The sequence below is a fragment of the Erpetoichthys calabaricus genome, chromosome 8, assembly GCF_900747795.2.
Source record: "Erpetoichthys calabaricus chromosome 8, fErpCal1.3, whole genome shotgun sequence".
NCBI classification, from domain to species: domain Eukaryota; kingdom Metazoa; phylum Chordata; class Cladistia; order Polypteriformes; family Polypteridae; genus Erpetoichthys; species Erpetoichthys calabaricus.
In genome coordinates this window covers 174,186,450-174,212,616 of record NC_041401.2, presented here as the reverse complement: position 1 = coordinate 174,212,616, position 26,167 = coordinate 174,186,450, and the positions used below count along the sequence as shown (strand labels likewise).

At 43.3% G+C, this 26,167-nt stretch overlaps 1 protein-coding gene across 1 annotated transcript; it reads right to left on the bottom strand.

Annotated features, from left to right (window-relative positions):
* Positions 1–1,256: 1,256 nt before the first annotated feature.
* Positions 1,257–26,167, bottom strand: LOC114656653 (tumor necrosis factor receptor superfamily member 9-like). The gene is made up of 8 exons (XM_028808286.2): positions 26,161–26,167; positions 25,398–25,484; positions 23,587–23,694; positions 20,918–21,064; positions 19,741–19,828; positions 17,421–17,494; positions 13,412–13,540; positions 1,257–2,001 (listed from the first exon to the last, which is right to left on the bottom strand). The coding sequence occupies exons 1-8, from the start codon at positions 26,165–26,167 to the stop codon at positions 1,862–1,864; spliced, it is 780 nt and encodes a 259-aa protein (XP_028664119.1). The 3' UTR covers positions 1,257–1,861.

Genomic DNA, 26,167 nt, shown 5'->3' with positions numbered 1-26,167 from the left:
AGGCAAACATAGCTACCGCAATAGGTGCTTTGTGAATTATATGTGAATGTGCTTAAAAAAAGGGAGATATTGTTACTGGATCATTTTTGGCTAGAGTGAAGCCAGGCATGATGGAAGCAGCACTTATGGAGTCTGTTGACTGTGGGCAAAAAAAGAAGAAATCAGCTCCATTTAACACACAATGTGTTAAAAATGAGCCAATGACTGAAGAGACTCCTGTCATGGGCAAGATAGCAGCAGCTACCGTAAAAGCCTTTTAGTTAGCCATCATTGTTTCTTCTGTTACTGTCACCAGTAATTAACTTCTCACTTCCTGATCAGTTCATTCAGATATCATCCCTCAGCAGACCCCAGTGACGTACAGAGCACTTTAATAAAATCCATCCATTCATTATCCAACCCGCTATATCATAACTACAGGGTCATGGGGGTCTGCTGGAGCCAATCCCAGACGCAAGGCAGGAAACAAACCCCGGGCAGGGCGCCAGCCCACCACAGGGCACACACACACACCCACCCACACACCAAGCACATATTAGGGACAATTTAGAATCGCCAATGCACCTAACCTGCATGTCTTTGGACTGTGGGAGGAAACCCACGCAGGCACGGGGAGAACATGCAAACTCCACGCAGGGAGGACCTGGGAAGTGAAAACCCGGGTCTCCTAACTGCGAGGCAGCAGCGCTACCCACTGTGCCACCGTGCCGCCCTTTGCTAAAATAATAGTCATAAATTTTACTGTCGGGAGAGGGTGAGTTGGAAGGCCTAATGACATTTATTGCTTGTCCAGAGTCTCTTGAATCACCGATGTGGAGGATTCACCCTTCAGAGTGTCAACTGGAGTTTGATCTTTACCCAAAGAGGAGCACATGGTTTGTTAGATGATGGAATATGATGGCAGAGAAAGACTTTTTTATATATATTGTTTGCTCTGAGAGATGAGGGGCAGCACGGTGATGACCTCAAAGCCTTAGGAGTTCTGGCTGTTCAGATTTCTGTTTTGGAGTTTATGCGTTGTACATGATGGATTTTCTTCACTAGATACTCCAGTTTTATTCCACATCTGTAAAGCACTCAGGTGAGGACAACTAGTGACACTAAATTTCTGAGTTAGTGTGTCTTGCAAAGGACTGGCACAAATGGTGCCCAGTGTTGCTGTGATGGCCCACCCCAAACCATTATTAGAGTGAATGGCAGGCAGTGGTTAAGGCTTTGGACTTTGGGTTTAAATCCAGCTTCTGACACTGTGACCCTGAGTAAGTCACTTCACCTGTCTGTGCTCCTACTGGAAAACCAAAAGAAATGCACTCAGATGTTGTACGCCACCTTGGATAAAGGTGCCAGCCAAATAAGAGATAATGATAATAAAATGGATGAATGGAGAAGTGGTGGGTGGCACAATACAAGGGGCTGAGCTTCTCTGTCTATGGTATCTTCATGATTTACAGTATAAAGCAAAACCCTTCAAAAATGAAAAGAATCCATGTTGGCAATGTCAATAATGACACCGTAAATAAAGAAATAAACAAAGGGCAGTGAGTTAAATAAAATATCTTTAAACTGCATAATAACATTTATGCACAAATAAAAAAAAACGGAAAAGCATGTCCACTGTGGAGACGGCCTGGCCTCCCACTCCCTGGGGTTTTTCCCAATAAATAAGTGCAATAAATACAAACGTGACGTGCCCAAGAAACTGGCACCGACCTCTGTGCTTCTCCAGATATGGCATTGCAGGGTAGCTGCTTGGCACTTGGTCACGACATCCCTGCTCCACTGAGTCCCCTCCGGGATCCAGAGAAGGCCAGTCACGTTGAGCCCACTGGTCGAAACTGCCCTTCGCAAGTCGATGACACGCTCACGTCAGCTTCTGGGTGAGGTCGGTGTCCTTGAAGCTATTCTCCTGCACCGGTTTGCCCCCGTTTTCTTCTTGTGATAAGCGGCAGTAGTAGCCATCCTGCTGCGCTGGGTCTTTGATGAGGGGATCGGGCCTGATGGCTGAAAAGAGATGAGAAGTCGTGGTTATCTGTTTGAGTTGTAAGTGAATATGCCCCTGTGCCATTTAGGTGCCCCTTGGCTAATGCTTATGTCTCTCTTGGACTTCGGAGATGGTCTGGGCTCTGGTGTGGATCTTAGGGGGAGACCTTCTCAGCTACAATATAACAAGACTATTTTTCATTTTCCCAAATACCTTTTTAGATGTTTCTTCCTTTTCAATGTAAACAATAAAGCAAAGTTCCACCATTACAGCATTTCTTCTCATTCTCACTTGGCTGGCTGAGGCAGAGGGGCATCTTTTCAAGCTGGGTCTGGGGGTACTTCTGCTACAATGATATCATATCCAGAGAGCACATCCAGGTCAAGTGGAACCTCCACGTGACAAGAGAGCCTCTTATCCCTGGCAGCTCCCTACAAATCTCATGCAGCCCTAACACTACACCAGAGAGGCGCTGCCACCCACCATACTGGGGAACATATGGGCCTGAGAAGGCAGTTTCCCACTGGCCATCCATTATGACAGCTTCCCAGCCAGAAAAGGGAGCTCTATCCACCCCAGCCAAGATACCATTCCTTCCATGCCTTCTATTACCTCTTTGAGGGATGAATATTTTTTCCAGTTTTCAGAAAAGCTCACGAAGCAATGGTTTCACACATAAATTAATATAAGACGTCTTTTGTTGCTGTCAGTGCCCGTTCGGCGTCTCTGGAAGCAGAGGCTGCACAGGGGCAGCTCAATGGCCAGCAGGAATATGTGGTGGGCCGGCTTGCCCGGCTGTCTTCATGCAGCAGTAGCAGTAAAACGCAATCTGGTTTGTACCTCTTGTCATTATAAGAGGTGGCCCTCCCAGGTGAACGTTGGCATAAGTGCAGTAGCTACACGGAAATGGTCAGCACCACAATCAGCTGACACTGGCCCCTCACTTTCGTTTTCGATCTTCAGATCACCTACATCAAAATCTGACAACTCAGAGTCCGATTCAGCGCTATGATACACAAAACGCTGTCCACAGAGTATTTTTCTTTGCACATTTGCTTTGGTCTTTCGCCAGATGTCGATGCCATTTGAGGGGTTGTTTGCTGTTTTCGCTACTCATGCAAATCAACGAGGCTAACTTTAAAGAGAGTTGGACTAAAACAGAATGGCGAGTTTTGTCACCGTTTACAGCTGCTTATCGTCCTCTACCCGTGAATTTCGACAAAAGTCGACATTCGCCCTGAAGGAATTGCTCCAGAAGGAAGCTAACCTAGGCATTTGTCTTCCCAGAATGCACTTCTCTCTTTCACAAGGCCATAGGTAGCCAGGGGTCAGACATGTGAGGCTACTGAGTGTTTTATGGGGACCTACTTAATGATGCACAGGTGGACCAGAAAATGGCTTACACCCCATATTCATATACCTTCCTTCTATTCCCATTCTCAGGACAGAGGAAGGCCCACCCGGAGATGGCTGATGTCTTCTCTTGCCCTCTTCAAACTCTTCCTTTTCTGCTCTATGCAGCTTAAAAAAGGCCTCAGGTGGAAAACGGGGTCATTCTGATCAGAGCAGCACTGGCGGACACAACTCCAGCAGAGCAGCACTATTTCGTTATTCTTACAACAATTTCCTTCCTTTCCTGGCAGGGACCCCAAATCTTTCTCTTTTCATTTGCCTGCAAGTTTACAATACCAACAAATAACTCACTGGCTGACCAGAGCAAGACACCATAAGATGCAAGATGGCTGCTGTTGAGTCTTTCTCTAAAGTCATTTTTGATTTTGAATACTTTGAAAGACGCCATATACATACAATGGACTTAAGAAGACTTCAGACCCCTTCACTTTCTGTACCCTTGATTGTGCTGTAGCTTTAATTTTAAATGGATATGTTTGCAATTTCTGGCCACTTATCTTGCAACCAGTAACTCATAATGACTAAATATTTTCAGAAAGGTTTGCAAATGTATTAAAATGTAAAAACTGAAACCTTTCATTCGTGTCAGTATTCAGACCCTTTGTGCTCAGGGGCCTCCTGAGCCTTGAGATGTTTCAAGAACTTGATTGGAGTCCACCTGCACATTGAAATGACTGGACATCATTTAGAAAGGCACACACTTGTGTATTGAAAGTCCCACAATTCACACTGCATGTCAGGACAAAAACCAAACCATGAAGTCCAAGGAACTCTCTGTGGACCTCCACGATCAACTTGGCGGTTGAGGCGTAGTTCAGGGCAAGGAGATCAAACCATTTCTAAAGCTCTGCAAGTTTCCAGGAGCACAGCAGTGTCAATCATTGTGAAAAAGAAGAAGCTTGGAACCACCAGGACTCTTCCTAGAGTTGGCCATCCAGCCAAACTGAGCAACCGGGAAAAAAGGGATGTGGCCAGCAACCCAGTGGTCATTCTAACCAATCTGATGAGATGGGATAACCTGTCAGAGGAACAACCATCTCAGCAGCACACCGTCAATTAGGCGTATATGGTAGAATAGCTAAATCAAAGCCACTCCAGAGTTAAAGGTGCTTGAAGAACTCTGAGAGAAGGAGGGAAAAGATTATTTGGTCTGATGAGATAAAAACTGAACACCTTCAGCAGAAAACATTTAAAGCAGAACTGCACTCACTGAGAACCATGCACCATGGCAGAAAGGGACATCACTATGTGTCAGCCTCTGTGTGCCAAACTGAAGCACTAAAGAATGCCACAATGTAGACCAGCTGGCATGCCAAGCCTATGGAGGGCCTGCAAAGCACTATATCTGTGGAAGACCAAATATTGATCATCTCCTGCCTAATACCATATATATGGTGAAGCATGAATGGTGGTGCCGTCATGCTATGGAGTGTTTCTCAACAGCAGGGATGTTGAGACTGGTCAGAATTGAGAGAAGGATGAATGTGGCCAAATACAGAGAGGTCCTAGAAGAAAACCTGCTCCGGAGTGCTTGTGCCCTGAGACCTGGGCACCAATTCACCTTTCAACATATACAGCCAATACAACACTAGAGTGGCTTAGGGACAAGTCTTTTGAGTGTCCTTGAGTGGCCCAGCCAAAGTCTAGAATTAAGCCCTATAAAGCATCTGTGGAGAGCTCTGAAGATGGCCAAAAAATGCTTATCATCCCATCTAACGGAGCTTGAGAAAAATGAGATAAACTGGCCAAATCCAGGTGAGCAAACCTTAGTGAGACTTATCTTATTTGACTCAGAGCTAGACATTGTTGCTGTAGGGGCTTCTACAAAATGCTGAATTAAGGGTCTGATTTCAGGCTTTGCAATCCTTTCTGTAAACATGATTTTACTTTGTCATTATGGGTTACTGAGCGTAGATTAATGGGCCCAAATGGCAAAATGTGTTGTTTCCATTTAAAATTAAATCTGCAACACAATATCATGTGCAGAAAGTGAAGGGGTCTGAATATTTTCTGAATCCACTATATGTCTATAGTGTCTTTCAAAGGATTCAAAACTAAAAATGACTTTGCAGAAAGAAGTAAGAGTGGCTGTTTACATGAGCCTTTCTAAAATGTCATGCAGACCATATTCCGGTTAAAGAATCCAAAATTATTGGCCTCTGAGCACCAAGTTATCAGACATAGATTCCTTCCTTCCTTATGTAAACCCTTAACCGGGTTACAGTTTTATAGCCTGTTTATGTCCGCTGCACTCTTCGCCTGCTCAGCTTTGCGTCGCTTTCAGCAGCCACAGGTAGAAGTGTCCACAAAGGTAAATTTCCTGAGGCAAATGCTCAGGTGATCAGATTATTTCTTGAAAGTGATAGGGTCTAAATACTTTCTGAATCCACTGTAAATTTGTTTTGTCTTAGTAGAGTAATATATATTGCTCTACTTTTCCCTATTGTATTATTAATATGTAGCCTTAGAATGCCTAATCTCACAGACTTTCCACTGTTTATAAGGTACTATTGTATATAACTTATCCCCACCTTCCCTTCTATATCTATAACCTCAGGCAATTAGATGTAGTAAAAAGACAAGCAGAAGTTAAGTTACACATAAGATAATGTATTATTGATAATTTTCATAAATAATAACAAAATGCAAAGTATATTTGAATATTGTCAACCATACAACCTGATTAAATGATGATATGTAGTTCAGGTGGCACACAGACTTGTAGTTACTTAAATGTCTCTAGTTAAGGCATCATTGGTGCTCAGCTTTCAGCCACATGTCTGTTCAAAATGGCTGCTGAGCTGTGCTCTTCATTGTGTTGTCTTCATTATCACAGGTTAGCAAGAGAGAGATACTTCTTCATCATATGTTGGTTAGTAAGGGAGAGATTGTGAGGTTAAACACATACATTTATAGATGTTCTGTCCAACACCTACAGCCAATAGGCCGTCGTAGTACTTAAAGGCCTCTGAGACAAGCCAATTCCAAACAGCCATGCCTCAGACCAATGGGGGAATAGAACATCTTAATACCTGCCACCCCCAAGACCATATGTCTTTAAGTCTTTCTTGCGGGGGTAGAAATGAATTAAGCAAAGAAACACTAACCAAACCGGTTTAAGGCACATCTTCCCCCAAGTCCTGTCATAAAATTCAAAGAGGCTCAGTCGTAAAAGGGGGGCAGACACGAACGCCTCTCACCAAAGTAACACTAAATTACATTGCTTTGCCTAAAAATCAAATAAAGACATACAAAATATTCATCAAGTTATATGTAAAATCTCACATCACAACAAAATTAAACATGTCATCGATCAAAGGATGGCACAATAGTGAAGGCTGCAGCATCACACATCTACAAAACACGATTCTGTTCCTGGGCAAGTCACCAACATGGGGTCTCCAATCTGAGTGAGTGTAGGTGTGTCCATGAGATGGGTTGGCATCCTGTCCAGGGTTGGCCCTTGCTTTGTCCAGACAGTTTATAGTGTCCTTATTGTCACATGCACAGAGTGACATCGTTACTTGCTGGTGCTAATTAACTTGCAACATGTCGCCACTGCTTCTATGATCGACTCCATTTCACCAAGACTCTATGCTAGGCGAAGTTAATAAAATGGATTGATGGATGGATGGCACTTTTAAAGGCAATAATGGCTGGTGGTGTTCTTTATGAAGAAAATGGTTACTGCAGTTGCAACTGCAGATTGAGACTCCTGCCTCTCTTGTAGGCAATCTGCATGGCGTCTGCAACTCCTTCTGTCTCTGCCAAGCTGTCTGCCTTACATCAGATGGCATGACAGGCTACCGTCCCACCCCCAACAGCAAAGGTCTTCTGCTTCCCCACAGGTCCTGAATGTCCTGACCTTTACCCCAGCACTACTCTCCAAAATGCCAAAAATGAATCACTCAGTGTGACCGGACCCTCATTGGGAAATTTCTACCCCTCTGTCACAAGACGGTGCCTTTTCTCCTCGCTGAATCTCACATCAAGTGATACATCTCATCTTCAGAGGCTGAGGGGGCTGCTGCAGCTCTGATAAGAGCTGTGCTCATCTCCACCTACTTCTGTAAAACCCGGTGAGGACGTAAATTTGCTGGGTCTCCCTTCAGGAGGGCGTTAAGACAGCTGGAGTGCCCCCCGATGTGTGCCTTCTAGCCAGTTAGGACTGTTAAGAGTTCAGTCCGTGATGGCCCCTGAACTGTATGCTGTGTGTCTCTGCTACTCTGGTGTGAACAACTTCCCTCATTGAAAATATAAAACATGAGGAAGCTGGCAGTGGTTTTGGGGTATTAACCACTGGAATGAACTTGAGGGGATTTTCAGGGTAGAGAAAGGGATGTACAGGTTGTTGGACTCCATTAAAATGACTGACTCCAGATTCTGGCCTGCATGATCTTCTCTCGGCCCGCACTTATAGTCACTGACCTGAAGTCTGAATGTGATTGGGGACCTCAATGGGCCAGGGGTTTCGAGGATGTCTTCTCTGCAAACCTCTTTTTGTCAAGCTACCCAAGATGCAGTCCTCTGCGGACCTTCTCCTCTCATTGATTTATTTTGTTTCTCTGGTTTTACTTCTGCGGTTGCCTGTTTGGAAGCCGTTAGCCACTAAAGGTTCTTTGCAAGCAGAGATGTGTAGAAAGCAAACATCCAGATAGCAATCTGCAGTTTCCTAGAAGCTACACCAAGTAACAGCTGCGGTATTTCCTGTCAAGGGCAGATCTCCGGCTCAAATGTGTTTCTGTCAGCGTGCCTACACACCACTCGATGACTTCAGGCTCTGTGAGAACCTCATGCCACACACACACTTTGCTATACAGCACCTTGGAGAGTGATTTCTGCATCAGGTTGATCTTCATTTTCTGTTGATTCGGTCAGCACTACGACTCACCCCGTGCAATCATACCTGCCAGACTGAAACTTTATACCATACAGGGTTTATAAAAAGTGTTCACCCCCTTGGACATTTTCACATTTTCTTATTATACAACATTGAAACACGGGGGATTATTTTGGTTTTTTTTTTTTGGCTGTGAGCAACAAAAAAATATTCCTTGATGTCAAAGTGAAAACAGATCTCTGCAAAGTAAATCTACACTCTATATATAAAATCCTAAGTCTAAAAGTGCAACGATTTTATGTGATGTTTTTGGTCATGCTTTAAATCAGGCTTATTTTAAAACTTGCATATATTTGGTATCATTCTTTTCAGAATTTATCGAACTTTAATGGAATGTTGTTAGATTTTCAGATTTTTATTCCGTTTTTAAATTATAAACTAAAAAATATCAATAACTCACATCCCGCAAGACGAGACTTTGTGCCAACAGATTTAACTACACCTGGGGCCGGAAATAAAAGACAAAGAGTAGATGACAAAGACAGCTGCTGTACAGGCTTTTAAATGTTCAAAGTGCTGCTCGAGATGCAGATCACATGGCACGGCAGCAGCAACAATCCAGCAGCTGATCAAGCAAAGAGGAGGTAAAAAAAAACTGTATTTGTTTCCCATTGTATCAGCGTTTAAGAGGGGGTTTCGGAGGAGCGACCGTGTCTCCTTGTGGTGCGTTCAGCCCCCCTCTTCACAATGCGAGCGGCAGAGATGTGAAGTGGCTGGTGCATAGCACTGGCCGGGGTTGGTTGGCGAACAAAATGAGCAGACAGGTAAGCCCCCCAGTTACAAATATAAAACACAAAATAATTGATGACATAAGTATTGACACCCCTAAATCCTCAATGGTGCAGCCAACTTGGCTTTAGAAGTTACAGAATGAGTTCAAAGGAGGTCACCCATCTGGGGTTTCAGTTGATTGTCATATAAATGCACCTCATCTGAAAGGTTCGACTTGTGGGGAATCAATATGATGGGCTAACCAACACAATGAAGACCAAAAACATGCCAAGCGACTCCATGAAAAGTGGACTGAAAAGTCAGAGGATGGAGACAAGGTGCTGACTATACCCTTGGATTGCAGTTAAATCAGACATGAAAAAATGAAATGAATGGTAGGGCGGTAAACCTGACTGGAGCAGGCCCTCCACAAAAACCGAGTGGTCATGCAAGAAAAAGATGAGTGAGGGAAGCCCACCAAGAGATCACTGAGAATTCTGAAGAAGTTATGAACTACAATGGAGACTGGAGAGACTGATGCCTGGGTGCTTCAGCAGTTACAGCTTTATGGGACAGTGGGTGATGGAAAGCCTCTGCTAAGGCATGTGGGAGACTCTGAAGTCAGCTGGAAGACGGTTCTATGGTCTGATCAGACCAAAACTGTTACACTGTACATTATTAAAAACCTACCATTCCCATAGTGCAGCATGATGGTGACAGCATCAGGCTGTGGAGGTGTGAACTGACCTACACAATGAAGACCAAAGAACAACTCCATGAAAAGAGGAATGAAGAGAACAAGTCAGGGGATGGAGACAAGAAAATATCCAAATCACTGAATATCTTTGGAGTCCAGTTAAATCAGTGGTTAAGAAAAGGAAATAATATGGCAGAGCTGGAAATCTGTTAGACCAGGCCATCCACAAAAACTGAGTAACCATGCAAGAAGATGGTGAATGAGTGAGGTCATCAAGACATCTGTGAGAACTATGAAGTCGCAAGCTACAGCAGCTGAGACTGGAGACTGTGCAGACAACAACTGTGCCCGTGGGTGTTTCACCAGTCACAGGTTTATGTGAGAGTGGCAGAGTGATAAAAATACCGGCAGAATCTCAGCTTGAGTTTGCCAGAAGGCACGTGGGAGACACTGAAGTGAAGTGGAAGATGGACCTATGGTCTGATGAGACCAAAATCAAGCTTTGTGGCCATCAGACTAAATACAATGTTTGGTGAAAGGCTAACATTGCATATTATCAAAAATTGGGAGTGCTCTCCCCTCGACTTTCTCATATACTCAGATTTGGGGATGGATATTTGAGGAGTAAACCGCAAGACAATGATTATATTTTTATATTATGTACATTAAAGAACCATCAACAGCAAATCAAATCAAATTAATAATATATTGAACAATTATTATAAAAGTAAAGTTCAATAAATCAGACTCTGCAGCTACATGAATAAAAAAGTACCACTTCTGGTTGGTGGAAATAGCCGAAAAGTTGATAGAAATCTATATTTTGTACCTAATACTTGTATGCAAGACTTGGTTGACCTAAGTGAAAGTGTACTCAAGTTTACACACACACCCACACACACACACACACAGACATAATTCCAAAAAATTTATTTTCGGACTCAGGGATGCCTAAAACGTCAAGATTCATCAAAATCTCAAAATTAAATTTTTGAACGATTACAATACTCCCTCGTCAGCTGTGGCAACCCCTAACGGGAACAGCCGAAAGAAGAAGAAGAAGACAATACTCCCCCCTATACTTTGTATTCAAGAAAGTAACAACACACCATCATCACTGTGAAGCATGGTGGTGGCAGTATCAGGCTGTGGGGATGCTTCTCCATCTTCTGTAGTGGGTCCTGGAAGGCTTGTGGAGGTAAAATGCAAGGAGATCCTGGAGGAAAACCTGTTGCAGTCTGTAAGAATCCTGTGCCTTGGTAGAAGATTTGTTATCCAGCAAGACAAGGACTCCAAGCATAAAGCCAAAGCTACTCAGGAATGGCTTCAGAACAACAATGATAGTGTCTTGGAGTGGCCGACTCAGAGTCCACATCTCAATAAAATGCAGAGTTTAAGGCTATTAATTCAAGATCACCATGCAACCTGTCAGAGCTTGACAAGTTTTACACAGAAGAAGAATGAGGATGTGCAAAGCTGACAGAGAGGGGGAAAGAGACGCCTGTGCACACAGACTGAGGGCTGTCATGGCTGCCAATGGTGCACCTACTAAATACTGACTTGAAGGGGGTGAATACGTATGTAGTTAGTTATTCTGTATTTTATATTTGTAATTAATTTAGACAACTTTGCATAGATCTGTTTCAATGTTTTGTCTTTTGTTTTGCTGAAAAATGGACAGCTAGATGCCCACTGAGCGTGAAGGCAGATGGTGCTTAGCTGGTAGGAGAAAGAAAGGCCACAGTTTACACAGACAGAGAGGGGGTGGAAAAGGACAAGTAAGTTAGACACCCTGATGGACAGATGAACTGTCACAACCGGTGGATTAGTCACCACCCTGCTGGACAGTCAGAAGGTCACAACTGGTAGGTTAGCCACCCTGGTGGACAATCAGAAGGTGGTGGGCTAGCTGCCCTGCTGAACAGTCAGAAGTTCACAAAAGGTGGACTAAATTCTGGATAGTCAAAAGGTCATGACAGGTGGGGTAGCCACCCTGCTGGACAGGTGGAAGGTCACAATTGGTGGGTTAGTCACCACCCTACTGGACAATCAGAGGTCCATGAAGGGTGGGTTAAACACCTTGCTGAATAGTCAGAAGGTCACGACTGGTGTGCTAGTCACCCTGCTGGATAGTCACAAGGTCACAACTGGTAGGTTAGCCACCCTTGTGGGCAATCAGAATGTCATGACTGGTAGGCTAGCTACCCTGCTGAACAGTCAGAAGTTCATGAAAGGTGGGCTAGACACTTTGCTGGATAGTCAGAAGGTCATGACGGGTGGGCTAATCACCCTGCTGGATAGTTAGAAATTCACAAAAGGTGGGCTAGACACTCTACTGGATAGTCAGAAGGTCACAATAGGTGGGTTAGCCACCCTGCTGGATGGTCAGAAGATCATGACAGGTGGGCTAATCACCCTGCTGGATAGTCAGAAATTCACGAAAGCTGGGCTAGACATTCTACTGGATAGTGAGAAGGTTGTGACAGAGGAGCAGCAAGTTTTGTGGTTTGCCTTTTGCTTATTTGTATTTTGAGTGGTCTTTTTTATCTTCCCTCTCTTAAGTTCATTTGTGCTTTTCAGAGATGAGAGCAGGTTCTCCCTGAGCACACGTGACAGACGTGAAAGGGTCTGGAGAAGCCGTGGAAAATGCTATGCTGCCTGTAACATTGTTCAGCATGACCGCTTTGGTGGCGGGTCAGTGATGGTCTGGGGAGGCATATCCAATTTAGGGACACACAAACCTCTACAGGCTAGATAACGGCATCTTGACTGCATTTAGGTATCGGGATGAAATCCATGGACACATTGTCAGATCCTATGCTGGCGCAGTGGGTCCTGGGTTCCTCCTGGTGCTTGACAATGCCCGGCCTCATGTGACGAGAGTATGCAGGCAGTTCCAGGAGGATGAAGGAATTGATACCATTGACTGGCCCCCATGCTCTGCTCGCCTGACCTCAATCCAATAGAACACCTCTGGGTTGGACATTATGTTTCGGTCCAATTGACACCACCGGGTTGCACCTCAGACTGTCCAGGAGTGCAGTGATGCCCTGGTCCAGATGTGGGAGGCGATCCCCCAGGACACCATCCATCTTCTCATTAGGAGTATGCCCTGATGTTGTCAGGCATGCATACAAGCACGTGTGGGCCAAACAAAAAAACCTGAGTACGATTTGGAGTTGCTGCAATGAAATTTTGGCAAAATGGACTAGCCTGCAGCATCATCATTTTTTCCCTTTGATTTTCGGGGTGTCTTTGAATTCAGCCCTCTGTAGGTTGATCATTTTCATTTCCATTAAACGATGTGGCATCCTTTCGTTCCTAACACATTACCCAGTGCATATCAGTAGAGATATCTAGTAGGATTTGTTTTCCCATTGAGATCTGATGTGTTTTCAAAGTGTTCCTTTAATTTTTTTGAGCAGTTTTACATGAGTGTATTTGTGTGTGTGCATGCGTGTGTATGTGTGTGTGTGTGTGTGTGTGTGTGTGTGCGTGTGTAAGTGAGCCCTGACAAACCATACCCTTTCTGTCTCTTGACTTGCCCCCAGTGTCATGATGCCCAATGACTGTGAAGTAAGCAGCTTTGAGAATATCATGTTATGGATGTATGACTTTTGCACATTTTATTTAGACATTAGGAAACACAAGATGGAGAAGATGGACGAATGCTCCGTGCTAAATTGCTTGCTTTGAGCTAAACACTTACCAGGCTTAAAATGAATGGTTTGCTTCTTGTACATGATCTTCCATAGCAGAATGTTGGCAATCAGAATCACTAATGTGATGGTGAAGAGCAAGGAGGCCACCAGCAGAGGTACCCTGGAGAGGCAGGAATCTGGAAGAAGAATCCACATGCAGTTAATCATTGAGTTTGGTGAAATGAAGGCAGTCAATGACTCGGTAACACTGTAGTTTAGGTACTGCAAAAACACATTGATTACTCATTTACTCTTAAGGAACAGGACCGTAACAAACTCTTCTAAAGCATCAGTAGTCATGATATTCACATCTGTGCTGTGAGGAGTATTGACATGCAGCTAAAATGACATGTTAATATGAAGGATACACAGGTCTTCCCATAGGAATGAAACATCAGTAAAGAAATCTCCTTAATATCTTTTTGGTTTCTCCTTGACAACAATGAAACCAGAAAGAAATAAAATGGAGATGTTGTCTATTGTCTCCTGTTTCTCAGATTTTTCTTCTGAGGAAAAAATATTCCACAAGCGTCTCCTGTTGAGTTTCAGCGGAGATCTCAGCAAAGTCACACAATGGGCTCAGATCATCCAAATAGTGTCTTGACAATTTTTTTGCCATTTGAAAGTACTTGCATTGTGTGTTCTGTTATATCTGGTGAAATGTATGGACAGAGCAATAAAACACTTTACTGGGATTACAAAACTTGTAGATGCCACATGGGCTGGACTGGCATTGCAGCCAGAAGAGAGGATGGTTCTTTACTCAGACAGAAGGCTCCTAGAAGGCAGGCAGGCAGGCATCCTAACCAGGGATGAAAGAGAGGAACCAGACCCAGAAGGGATGGCCAGAATAGATAGATGGCAGCAGCCTCCATGAAGGCACCCATTTGGGAACCAGCAGGGAATGCTGGAAGATGTAGTCCGGCAATACAGCCCTGCTGGGGACCATGGGTGCCATATGGGGGTGCTGTAGGGAGATGTGCTCCCCAATTTATGGGGATCCAGAAGTACTTACATCGGGCAATTGCCCTGGCACCGGAAACACTCTGTAATAAAAGGGACCGCACTCCCTTACCCAGGCAAGTTGGAGCTGGGAGGACGTAGGGCAACACTCAACTGGAGGAGGGCAGTGCGGTGGTAAGAAGAAGAGAGGTATTGTGAGGAGAGACCACCTATATATTGTATGCTTGTGATACTTTGTGGAAGTGAATTGAATAAACTTTCCATTATTTGAACTCGGGACTCTTTTGTGTTTGGGGGTTTGGGGCTCTCTGAGGCCCTGGTTTCCTTCACAAACTGTAGTCCTTGATTCAGAACAATGCCATTAGTTGTCCTCGTTTATATTGTTGTGCTCCAGTTAGGTCGTACTGATTCAAGAAGACAAGGAAGGCAATGTGTCATAGTGGTTAAGGCTTTGGGTTTCAGATCCTCAGGTAGCGGGTGCAAATCCCACTACTGACACCACCGCGTGACTTCATCTGCCTCTACTCCAATTGGAAAAATCAAAGGAAAGGTAACCAATCAGATCTTGTAAGATACCATAGGTAAGGGCATCAGTGCAATCATAAGTAAGAAAAATGGAAGGCCTGAAAGAGATCACACAAGATGATCCATCCATCCATCCATCCATTATCCAATTCGCTAAATCCTAACTACAGGGTCACAGGGGTCTGCTGGAGCCAATCCCAGCCAACACAGGGCACAAGGCAGGAAACAAACCCCAGGCAGGGCACCAGCCCACCACAGGGCACACACACACACACACACACACACCAAGCACACACTAGGGACAATTTAAAAATCGCCAATGCACCTAACCTGCATGTCTTTGGACTGTGGGAGGTACAAGATGAGCCAGGCTTGTCAAACTGAATTCTCAATTTGCACTCCTTTTTGTTGACTAAAGCTGTTTCTCCTAAGGAATTTTACGAGAAACATCTGTGATAAAGTTGATTTTTACACAAAACATAAATGAGAATCTCTGTGAAGTGTCGTGAGCCATCAAAGATCAACCTTTGAACCATAAAATTTTCTGATGGGGTGTTACTTGGAGCATTGTGAAAATAATAAGAACAAGACATTAAAAAAAAACAGCTTTGTCAAAATGACTGAAAATAAAAATCAGACTTCCAATTTGTTATCCTGAACTAAAAAAATGTAAAACAAGGTTAAACAGATACGTATATAAAATGCATTCTCATGTTTGCCATCAAATCATCCAATGAATGAATGCAGGATCCCACATAGCAGCCTGTCAGGTGCCACCAATCACAATTCAGAAATGTATTTGCATTTGTCAAGCCGCACACACACTACTGTTACTGTTGACCAATAAGACGATGAGGGGGGCGGTTCTTAGTGCTTTATGCTGTGCCTGTAATGTAGTTAACATTCTGTTGAATCTCACAAACACTTTACAGTAGTAATGACTTTAGTAACAGAGCATAATGCTTATTAAACATCAGGTGGCCACAGCAACTCCTGGAGATGAGGCAGGGGACAGCACTGGACAGGGAGCCAGATAAAGGCAAGATTCCATAACTCTCCTACTGGGACTTTAAAATCACCTGCTAATCTTTGGGAATGTGGGAGAAAAACTGGAGTTTCTGTATTGAAAGCCCACATAGACACAGGGAGGCTGTAGAAACTCCACACAGATATTAACCAATGTCGGGTGTTTGGGGGTCATCTTCAGGACTCTCTTCAGAATAATTAGAATGGTAAATGGGGAAAACACGGTCAGTGAGTCTTTCTGCCTTTTCTACCTGTAGAGCAAACCAAGAGTCACTCTTGGTGATGATATTCTCAGGCCTTCTTCTTCTGCTAAGAATCTTGGTGTCCTTTTGGAGTTCCACCCACATAAATCACATTAAGAAACTTCCTGACTTTCACCTCTGCCATGTATCCCATGTTAGCTCATTCTTCCTGAGAAGTTTGGCCATGCTTTTATAACCTTCTGCATTGACTTCTGTAACTCCTTACTGGCAGATGCCCCTTACTAATCTTTTATCACAGCTCCAGTTGGTTCAGAACTCTGCTGTAAGAGTCTTTACAGTGAACGTCAACATCCAGCCAGATCCGCCATCACTTAAGATCCTGTGTCTTATAGGATGGAATACAAATTTCTTTTATTAATCCAAAAAGCTTTAAATGGCCTGGCACCGGAATAGACCAGTAACCTCCTCCATCTCTACGGTCCTGTCCACCCACTAAGATCCACCAAATCTGGCAATCTTGTAACCACTATTATTCACCACGTTTATAATGATGGGTTAAATACGGATTGCACATTGACGCCAAACTGCCTTCCTGCAAGCCATAGAACGATGGCACCTTTGGCAGTGCTTTGTCATCCTTCGTTCTGTTTCATGCTTAGGGACAAATTAAAAGTCCATCATTGTTTTCAGTTGCTGCAATTCTCCATAGCTGGGGCTGCAGACTGACAGAAGTACTACTGTGGGGGGCACAAAGGGGCAGACAAGGGTGCTACATAATAGAAAGCAATGCGGTTTGATTCGCCAATAACCCCCTTCATCCTTCAAACCACAGACTGAATCAGAACTTCACACAAGTCTGGTGTCTCCCCTCTGGCCCCTCACCTTCACACCCACACTATCTATTTAGCAACTCAGTTGTGACGAATATGAAACCCCACCTCCACACCTGATGCGTTAAACACCCCCACCCAATTGTGGTATCCCTGCTATGGTAAACTAAACCCTCCGGTTCTTAGCCCACTGCATATGTAATACCCTAAGGGATTCAAAGCCCACTCTCCCAATGTACACCTCTTGAAATTAAAGCAGCTCAGTGACAATGTGACTCAGCTCAGGAGGTTGTTCAAAAGTGGCCTGACAAGGAGTCTGTCTGATACGACACGGCCATGGGGTAGCAGTGGGCATGTCATCATCATCATTGACTTAATGTACTTACCCAAACACCCCCACCCCCTCAACTGAACTGATGTCTCCCACCACAGTCTGGTACTGCACATTGAACAGACAGCCATCAGCTTACCTTTGTGACATCCGCACTTTGTGTTGTGGGTTCGGTTGCCAGGGGTGACGGTGATAAAATCAAAGGCTTGACAGCTGTCACAAAAGAGAGAAAGAAGAAGAAGAGTCAAAGCGCATTTGTCTGTGGCTGAGAAGGTGCTGTCTCTAGTGCTTCCCACTTGGCAAAGGAGTAGGGGGGATTTTAACACACCTTATCGCTACTGGCCCCGCAATGTCTGACCTCCACTCAAAGGTCACGAAACTCCTGAGCATCCTCTTGTCCCGTAAAAAAAAGGTAAAATCTCACAAGAAGATGCTGGGGTTGGGATTCTTCTAGAAGGTTCACCTGAGTGAAAGCCCCTAAGGGGCAAGCAGCGTAATGTCTAGTCCTTGTGTGCCCAGGTCTTGACAATACGTGCTGCTTCAGTCTTTTGTTTAACCAACTTTATTCTGTATAGTTTCATTATGTGCTGCGAGATGCTGTAAACATGAAATAGTGCATGCACTGTTAATACATATTGTACATTTTTCAATAGATAGATAGATAGATAGATAGATAGATAGATAGATAGATAGATAGATAGATAGATAGATAGATAGATAGATAGATAGATAGATAGATAGATAGGAAAGGCACTATATAATAGATAGATAGATAGATAGATAGATAGATAGATAGATAGATAGATAGGAAAGGCACTATATAATAGATAGATAGATAGATAGATAGATAGATAGATAGATAGATAGATAGATAGATAGATAGATAGATAGATAGATAGATAGATAGATAGATAGATAGATAGATAGATAGATAGAAAAAATATTCTGAGTTTGTTTCCTGACCACTCACAGAAGTCCAGAGATTTTATTTCTATACCTATTTAAGACTGGTCAAATTACAATGGTGCCCAAGAGAAAATCCTAGTCTGATGATGGGATAGTTTGAGAGATGATACATCTATGGCTATAAATATAAAGGAGGGAGGAAGATGAACTACCAATTACAAAGACAGAAAGACGACAAAGAAAACCAAACCAAAACCATCCATCCATTATCCAACCCTCTGAATCCAAACACAGGGTCACGGGGGTCTGCTGGAGCCAATCCCAGCCAACACAGGGCACAAGGCAGGAACCAATCCCGGGCAGGGTGACAGCCCACCGCAGGACACACACAAACACACCCACATACCAAGCACACACTAGGGCCAATTTAGAATCACCAATCCACCTAACCTGCATGTCTTTGGACTGTGGGAGGAAACCGGAGCGCCCGGAGGAAACCCACACAGACACGGGGAGAACATGCAAACTCCACGCAGGGAGGACCCGGGAAGCGAACCCAGGTCCCCAGGTCCAAACCAAAACCACCTGAACGCATTGAGCATTTTAATGAACACAGGTGTCAAACTGGATCCAGAGAAGGTCGCGTGGCAGAGCACCTGCAAGGAGTTTAGGGTGCAGCCTTTATAGCCTGTGTATTGATAGGATTCTTGGGACAGGTTTGTGAAGGTAGTATTCTAACATAATGCAGGTCTTCCTAATGAAGGAATGGCATGACAGAATGATTTGCAACATAAGGTGGAGCAAAATCTGGGCACTCTCTTTGTAATGCAGTGCTCAGGCCATGAAAGGGGAGTTCTGCTGCCCCAGGTTTGCACTCCTAATCCTGACAGTCATGTGTGAAGTGTCTGCATGGCCTGGTCTCTGGACACTCAACTTTTCCACCACAATTACAAAGACACTCACATCACTCTACATTTGCCCTCTGGGAGTGAGTTTGCCTTGTTTGTACAGTAGTTCATGACTGGCACTGGTCATTGGCAGCACTGAACTGTACAAACAGGTGGGTAAATGGATGGGTGGACTCTGAAAGGAACTATACAATACATTAAGATGATGGGAGGATGGTATTAATAAAGTCATTTGCTTTCAGGTCTCTAAAAATGAGAGCATTAAAATTCATCAATAAAAAGTGTGCTATATAAACATAGGCTGCTAACAGAAGAAAAGTGTGTACCATTTTTAAGTTTTGCAGTTAATTGAGCATTGTTGTATTTTTAATTTTTTGGCATTTGTAATCTAAGTTGTCTGCACCTGATATATCAAAGGCACGCCATCAGACTTGGCAGCTTTACAAACCGCAGCAGCAGCAGCAACAGCAGCAGCAGGATGACACTGAGCAATGTGTAGACTTGGCCAGATCTGCACACCCCAGCTTATGGTTTCCAGTTCCGCCTATTCAATGTACTTTCACTTTCTCCTTCTCTCTTGATGGTGAGAAGAAAGGTGGCCAATGATCAGAATTTTACTCTTGCTCACGCTCAGCGGTTACTTACTCAGTCAGTGGCCTGCAGTTCCCAGCCGGTGTGTCTGAGAAGGTGTTGGGTGGACAGGGGACACACGTATATGTGAAGACATTGCTGCCTGCAAAGAGGAAGAAAATATAATCACATTCTGAGTGTCACGTTTTGGCCAGAGCTGAAGCAGCGCCGAATCCATCTTCTTCCCTGGCCTAATCAGGCATCTTCCATTAAGCATTATTAATCTTGACATTCTTTAGATTTGTGGCATTGGCATTGTTCTAGGACTACAGTTTGCTGCATGTTTGATGTCTGTTCTAAAAACAGCTTGGCAGTAGAGCAATGGCACCAGGTGACAGAGAAGAGAAAAAGAACAGAATTGGGTCAGTAACAGTTCATAATTATTGAATGATGTATACAGTATATTGTAGGCGCCAAGTTGGATGGACAGACATTCAGGCCAGGTTGGTTGATGAAGTCTTTCCTGGCGGGGAGGCCCTAGTGAATGGACAGGAGGAGATTTTTCATCCGGAACAATTTCTTCTCCATCATAATAGATGGCAAAGCTCCTCTGGCATGGACCCAGTATGGACACCCAAAGGTATCCATGGGTTTTGTAGTCCTGAGGAACAACCACATTGGGTCCTTGGGTGCTGTCAGAGGACTCTACAGAGCGATGAACTCCCTGTTTCAGAAGTGCTTCTGCCATTCAGTGCTATGGCACCAGAACTACTCCCGGGGCCAACATTAAAGGAAGCCATTCAGCCTCCTCCAGTTGAGCTAGAGTCAGGAGGCAGAAGGGGACACTCACCTGGAGGAGTGGAAGGAGGGAAAGGAACAGAATATTACTGGTGGCTATATAAGTAGATCTTGTTCATTTGTAAAGGTACTGTCTTTAATAAACAAAATCCATCAAAATCACCAACTTTTCAGGTGTGACATAAAAGACATCTCTTTTTAATGAAGATTGAAACACTTTTATGGTGTTCCTGCTTTCTTTATTTGGCTCCAGTCCTTCTCCTTTGTCCATCCTTTAACTCCAGACCTTTATAATTTACACCTTCTTTTCTTGGCCCTTGTTCTTGCATGCTATTGGGCCACTACCCTTTGTTGTGTTCCCACCCACTCTCATAGGCCACTCCCCTTGAGGGATGCTTTCTTGTGTTACTAGAACCCCACCTTATTAGGCCCCCCCCCTTTTCCAGATCCATACCTTCAATGCTCAGCTGCTCTCCCTCTCGACACTGTGGCCTCGGCACACACAGATTCTGTTCTTTACTCTCAAACTCAAACCCGTCTTTGCACTGGCACTCGGCGTTCGAGGTGGGTGTGCACTTTTTCTTATACAGGACGTTATTTTCTGTTGAGAGATGGGGAAGGTTTTGTGAGCAGAGTGGTTTGTGTTCCTCAAATGTGTTTAAATGTCCTTGGCAAATACCTGACCTGGAGCAACAAGGCATGTGTTGTGAATTATAGGAGTTCAAGGGTGTAGCAAAGAAAAAAATGACTTATGGGTACTTTAGTCTTTAGAGGTGATTGGGGGGCCTTTGCACTTACTGTTTATTGTAAAATGCGTCCATATTTGTAAAGTGTGAGATGATGGTGTGTTTTATGAATGGGTCTATCAACTTTGTAAATAAAACTCAACATTCTATGTGAGTGTGTGTGTGTGCATGTGTGTCTGGTCCCTTCAAGCAATCTGATTGTCCAGTTTGGCTTTACTCTGATTTGGTTTGTTTTATTTTGATTGCTCAGTCAAATGCGATCGAGACGGGAATTGGCGGGCAAGAGAGGAGGAACGCTGAGAGTCACCTTCAAAGATGGGAAGTATTTACAAGAATACGAATGAAGTTTAAGGTAATGAGGGCCCAGCGGCCAGGAGGTGAGCAACGCGCCGCAAAATAACTGAGCCTGAGAAGCAAGCTTTATGGGCATGCGATTGAGATAGGACTGCCGGCTAAGAGAAGTCAAGACACATTAGGATATTGAAGAAAGGTGTAGGAGGACATGTAGGGTACATGGCAGGCAAGAGATCTCAAAAATCAAATATTTTTACATTTATTCTATTGCCTGTCTTCTGCAGGTAACGTAGCTAGTATAACAGAACCAAGTCAGAGCTTTTTTTTCTTTTGAATTTTCTTGCTTTATAGTCATTCAGACCAAAGAGAGTGTGTGTACGAGTATATTTATTTATTTATTTACTTATCTACCCATTTATGTATTTATTCATTTATTTAAAGAGCTTCCATTAAGAGCCAAATTTCCATATCTATCTATCTATCTATCTATCTATCTATCTATCTATCTATCTATCTATCTATCTATCTATCTATCTATCTATCTATCTATCTATCTATCTATCATATAGTGCCTTTCATATCTATCTATCTATCTATCTATCTATCTATCATATAGTGCCTTTCATATCTATCTATCTATCTATCTATCTATCTATCTATCTATCTATCTATCTATCTATCTATCTATCTATCTATCATATATCTATCTATCTATCTATCTATCATATAGTGCTATCTATCTATCATATAGTGCCTTTCATATCTATCTATCTATCTATCTATCTATCTATCTATCTATCTATCTATCTATCTATCTATCTATCTATCTATCTATCTATCTAACATATAGTGCCTTTCATATCTATCTATCTATCTATCTATCTATCTATCTTTCTATCTATCTATCTATCTATCTATCTATCTATCTATCTAACTATCTATCTATCTATCTATCTATCTATCTATCTATCTATCTATCTATCTATCTATCTATCTATCTATCTATCTATCTATCTATCTATGACCAATGAAAATTCATTACTCCCATTCAAAGCATTAGACCCTCTGGGTGGGTGGGCATCTTTCTTAAATTTCAGCTATTAAAAATTAGTTATACAAGATTGAATGAATAATTCAATGTGTATTCTGGGGGCAAAAGACTTCATTCCCTAATTGTAGATCAGGCCGCCAAGGAAGGGTCTCAAGTAGCAGCATCTTGGAAGGGAGGCCAGCGATAACCCGCTCTGTCACGGGTATTCATATTAGTGGAGGGACAGTTGAGGATGCACCAGAAGACATTACTTGTTCCCCAAGAGGGCCAGTGATGTTACTCGATCTGCTTAGGGGAAATTCGGGAATATGGTCCCATTTATGTTATCAGATTTTAGGATGTCCCAGAAGTGCTGCAGGGATGGGACTTTAAAGGACTTTCTCCTCCCAGTTCAGATGAATGTGTAGTTGGGATCGGAGCAGTCAGTGAGGGCTTGGCTGGCAGGATGACCAGTGGCCAGGATGAGGTAAGAGGTGTGTTGGTGAGTGTGCTATGAATGCTTAGGTCTTGTTTTATCTCTGCATTGTTCTTTTTCCTGCTACTGTTATTCATATGTTTTGTGAATAAATCTTATTTTTATTTTAGTTCAGCGACCTACTCTACAGTACCTCTCCAGAGCCCACAAGTGTACAGCTGATAGAGGTCACATGCTTCACATCTTCAGAGTTTGATTGTCTTTGAAGTTTGAATGTTCTCTCTGTATTCATGCAGGTCTTCTCTATACTCTGTCCTGGGATGGCCTGGCAGTTGGTGGGCTCCCATTCCTCATTACCCTATAATTGTATGAAGGTGCTAAGAAAATCAAGGTAGGAATAGGTTCATAAAACTGGTAGATCTCAAAGATACGTGTGCTCAATTGAATGTCAGCTCTAAACTGTCCAAGTAGAAGTGGTAGGTCTGTGCTTGAGGGAGCCCACGATGGCATGTAGGATACTCCCTATCTGTAAAAATACATTTCTCATTTTTAACACGTACTTGTGTAAAGTGTAAGTCCCCAACCGAGCCTCTCCTCAAAGTAATGGTTGGCCGTACCTGATTTGCATTCCTTGCAGGGCAGGCATTCAGTCTTCTGGCTGTTTGAAAAGTTGTCTGTTAGGCAATGGAGGAGAGTATTGCTGCCATCACCTTTCTGAGAGGATACTGTTAAACAAAAGAGACACAGTCCTTGAGTCGTACAGAAGAAGGTAAACAAAACAGTAATGTGTGCCATCCTAAATCACTATGGAAGATACACCTCAGTAGACATCCATTTGTTTGTGTCTTTATTGAGACAAAAGCCTGTCACAGCAGCAATTAGAATAAACTCCACATATCTACAGACGACAACATGAAAACCTCCATGCTGAAGGTAAACAGGGGCTATTGTGGAGTGGGGCTGCAGTGCAACTAACAGGCTACTATTTTATTATTTGTCCATTTATTAAACCACACTTCATGGAACAAGCAGTGGTGTCAAGTACAAAGACCAGAAAGAAATCTGGCTGAGATATATGTATAATTATTGTGTCGGATGGCCGGGGCCCCAGTGATGGAAGGACCAGGGAAGTGGGCATATTCAGGGCAATACCTTCCCTGGAACACTAGATGGCAACCCCCCCTGGCTCACAGCTGGGGGCTGTAGCCCTGGGCTGGAGCGCTTACGCCATACCTGGTCTAGGAACATCTGGAGCACTTCTGGGTGACGTACAAAAGGGGCCGCCTCACTCCATCTGGAGAGCCAGAGTCGAGAGGAGGTGAATGAAACTTGTTGGGAGAGCAGTGGAGGTGGCAAAGAAAGGAGCGAAGAAGGAAGGAGAGGACTGTGCATTCGTGTTGGTGCTTTACTTTGAGTTATGGATTGTTGAAAAGAAAACGTGTGTTGTGTGGCAACTCGCTTCTCTGCCTGTCTGTGTCAGGTTAGGCCGACTGTATGCATCCTGGCGGTCCACAATATATACGCCCTCCATCCAGGTCGGAACATCAGTCCTTATCCCAAATGGTACTCACAATACACACACACACACACACACACACATATATCTTTACTGTATGTAAAGTGTGTTTTTATATACATATATGTATATATGTCTATATATACTGTATATACAGTATATATATATATATACATATATATATGTGATTATTATAAGGTTTGCATTACGAAATATTCAAATATGAGCATGATTCAAATATATAAATGTGTGTATCGGGCCAAACATTAGCAAAACTCTGTAATATGGACAATGAATATTAACATGGACAAAATATCCTGTATATATAAAGCTATAAACCCCTTAGGGAAAGGGTTACTAGGAGGATTGCGTTCCCTGAATTTCCACACCATTTTCTCTACTTCACAAAAGCATGTATGGTGGATTCAGAAAGTATTCAGACCCCTTCACTTTCTGCACATTTTATTGTGTAGTAGATTTCATTTTAAATTAATAAATTTGTAATTTTTGTACAGCAATTTACACTCAGTAACCCATATTCACAAGGAAAAGCATATTTTCAGAAAGGCCTGCATATTAATTAAAAATCAAACACTGAAATCTCTCATTCATAGAAGCATTCACACTCTTAACTCAGTGCTATCTAGAAACTCCTTTGGCAGCAGTTCCATCCTCATGTCTTCTCGGTTAGCCTCTAGAAGTTTTGCACATCTGAATTTAAGCAGCTTATCCCATTCTTCCTGGCAGATCCTCTCAAGCACCATTAGTTTGGGTGATAGGCGTCTGTAAACGGCCATCTGCAGCTCTCTCCACAGATGTTCTATGGGCTTTGGGTGGGCCACTGAAGGACACTCAGAGACTTGTCCTGATGCCACTCAGCATTATTTTGCATTAAACAGCTCACACAATTACCAGCGTCACACATGGGTGTTTGGGGATCACCTTCAGAGCTCAGACCAAGCAGGTTTGCTAACTGTTCGGCCTCTTCCTCCCGCAGTTCTGAGAAGACACCCAGTGAGGTCACATGACATATACAGAGTAGGCTTCGCCCCTTCTGGTCCCAGTCTTTTAAAAGATGATCGGCCCTGGCAGGAGGTGTCCTTTTTTTTGAGGATGAAGCTCCCAGTTTCTGACCCCGACTCAGATCGGGCCTAAATTATAAAGACTACATTAAGAGGCATTAGAAGAAGCCAGAGACGGCATTTTGTTTTTGTTTGCACTTGTTTATTTGATCTCAAAAACTAAACAGGGTTGCCTGGTTGGCTTGTGAAGATATTTTGGGTGATTACACCCATCGATCAGAGCTACCCTAGCTGCACCTGATTCAGGCTCAGAGCTTGATGTGATTGGGTCAATGACAATACAAATGAAGGTGACGAGAATATAATAGCAGTGGTCTGTGAGACCGACGATCAACCCCCCTAATCTAACGCAAAGAAAGTGATGTGCCCCGATGGGGTGTCCTCACAATGTGATCATTTTCAGACGTAATGCGGATAAGGAAGCACACTGACTGTGACATACTGTATGTAGTAAATGTTAAACATTCTAAAATGAACATTATTAACATGTATTAATAAGAGCTGAGGCAGTAGACACGTGATTTGAGATAAATTAAATTGAGGTCCTGCTCACATGCTGGCTACTGGAGGGTAAATGATGGAATGAAACTCACCTGACAT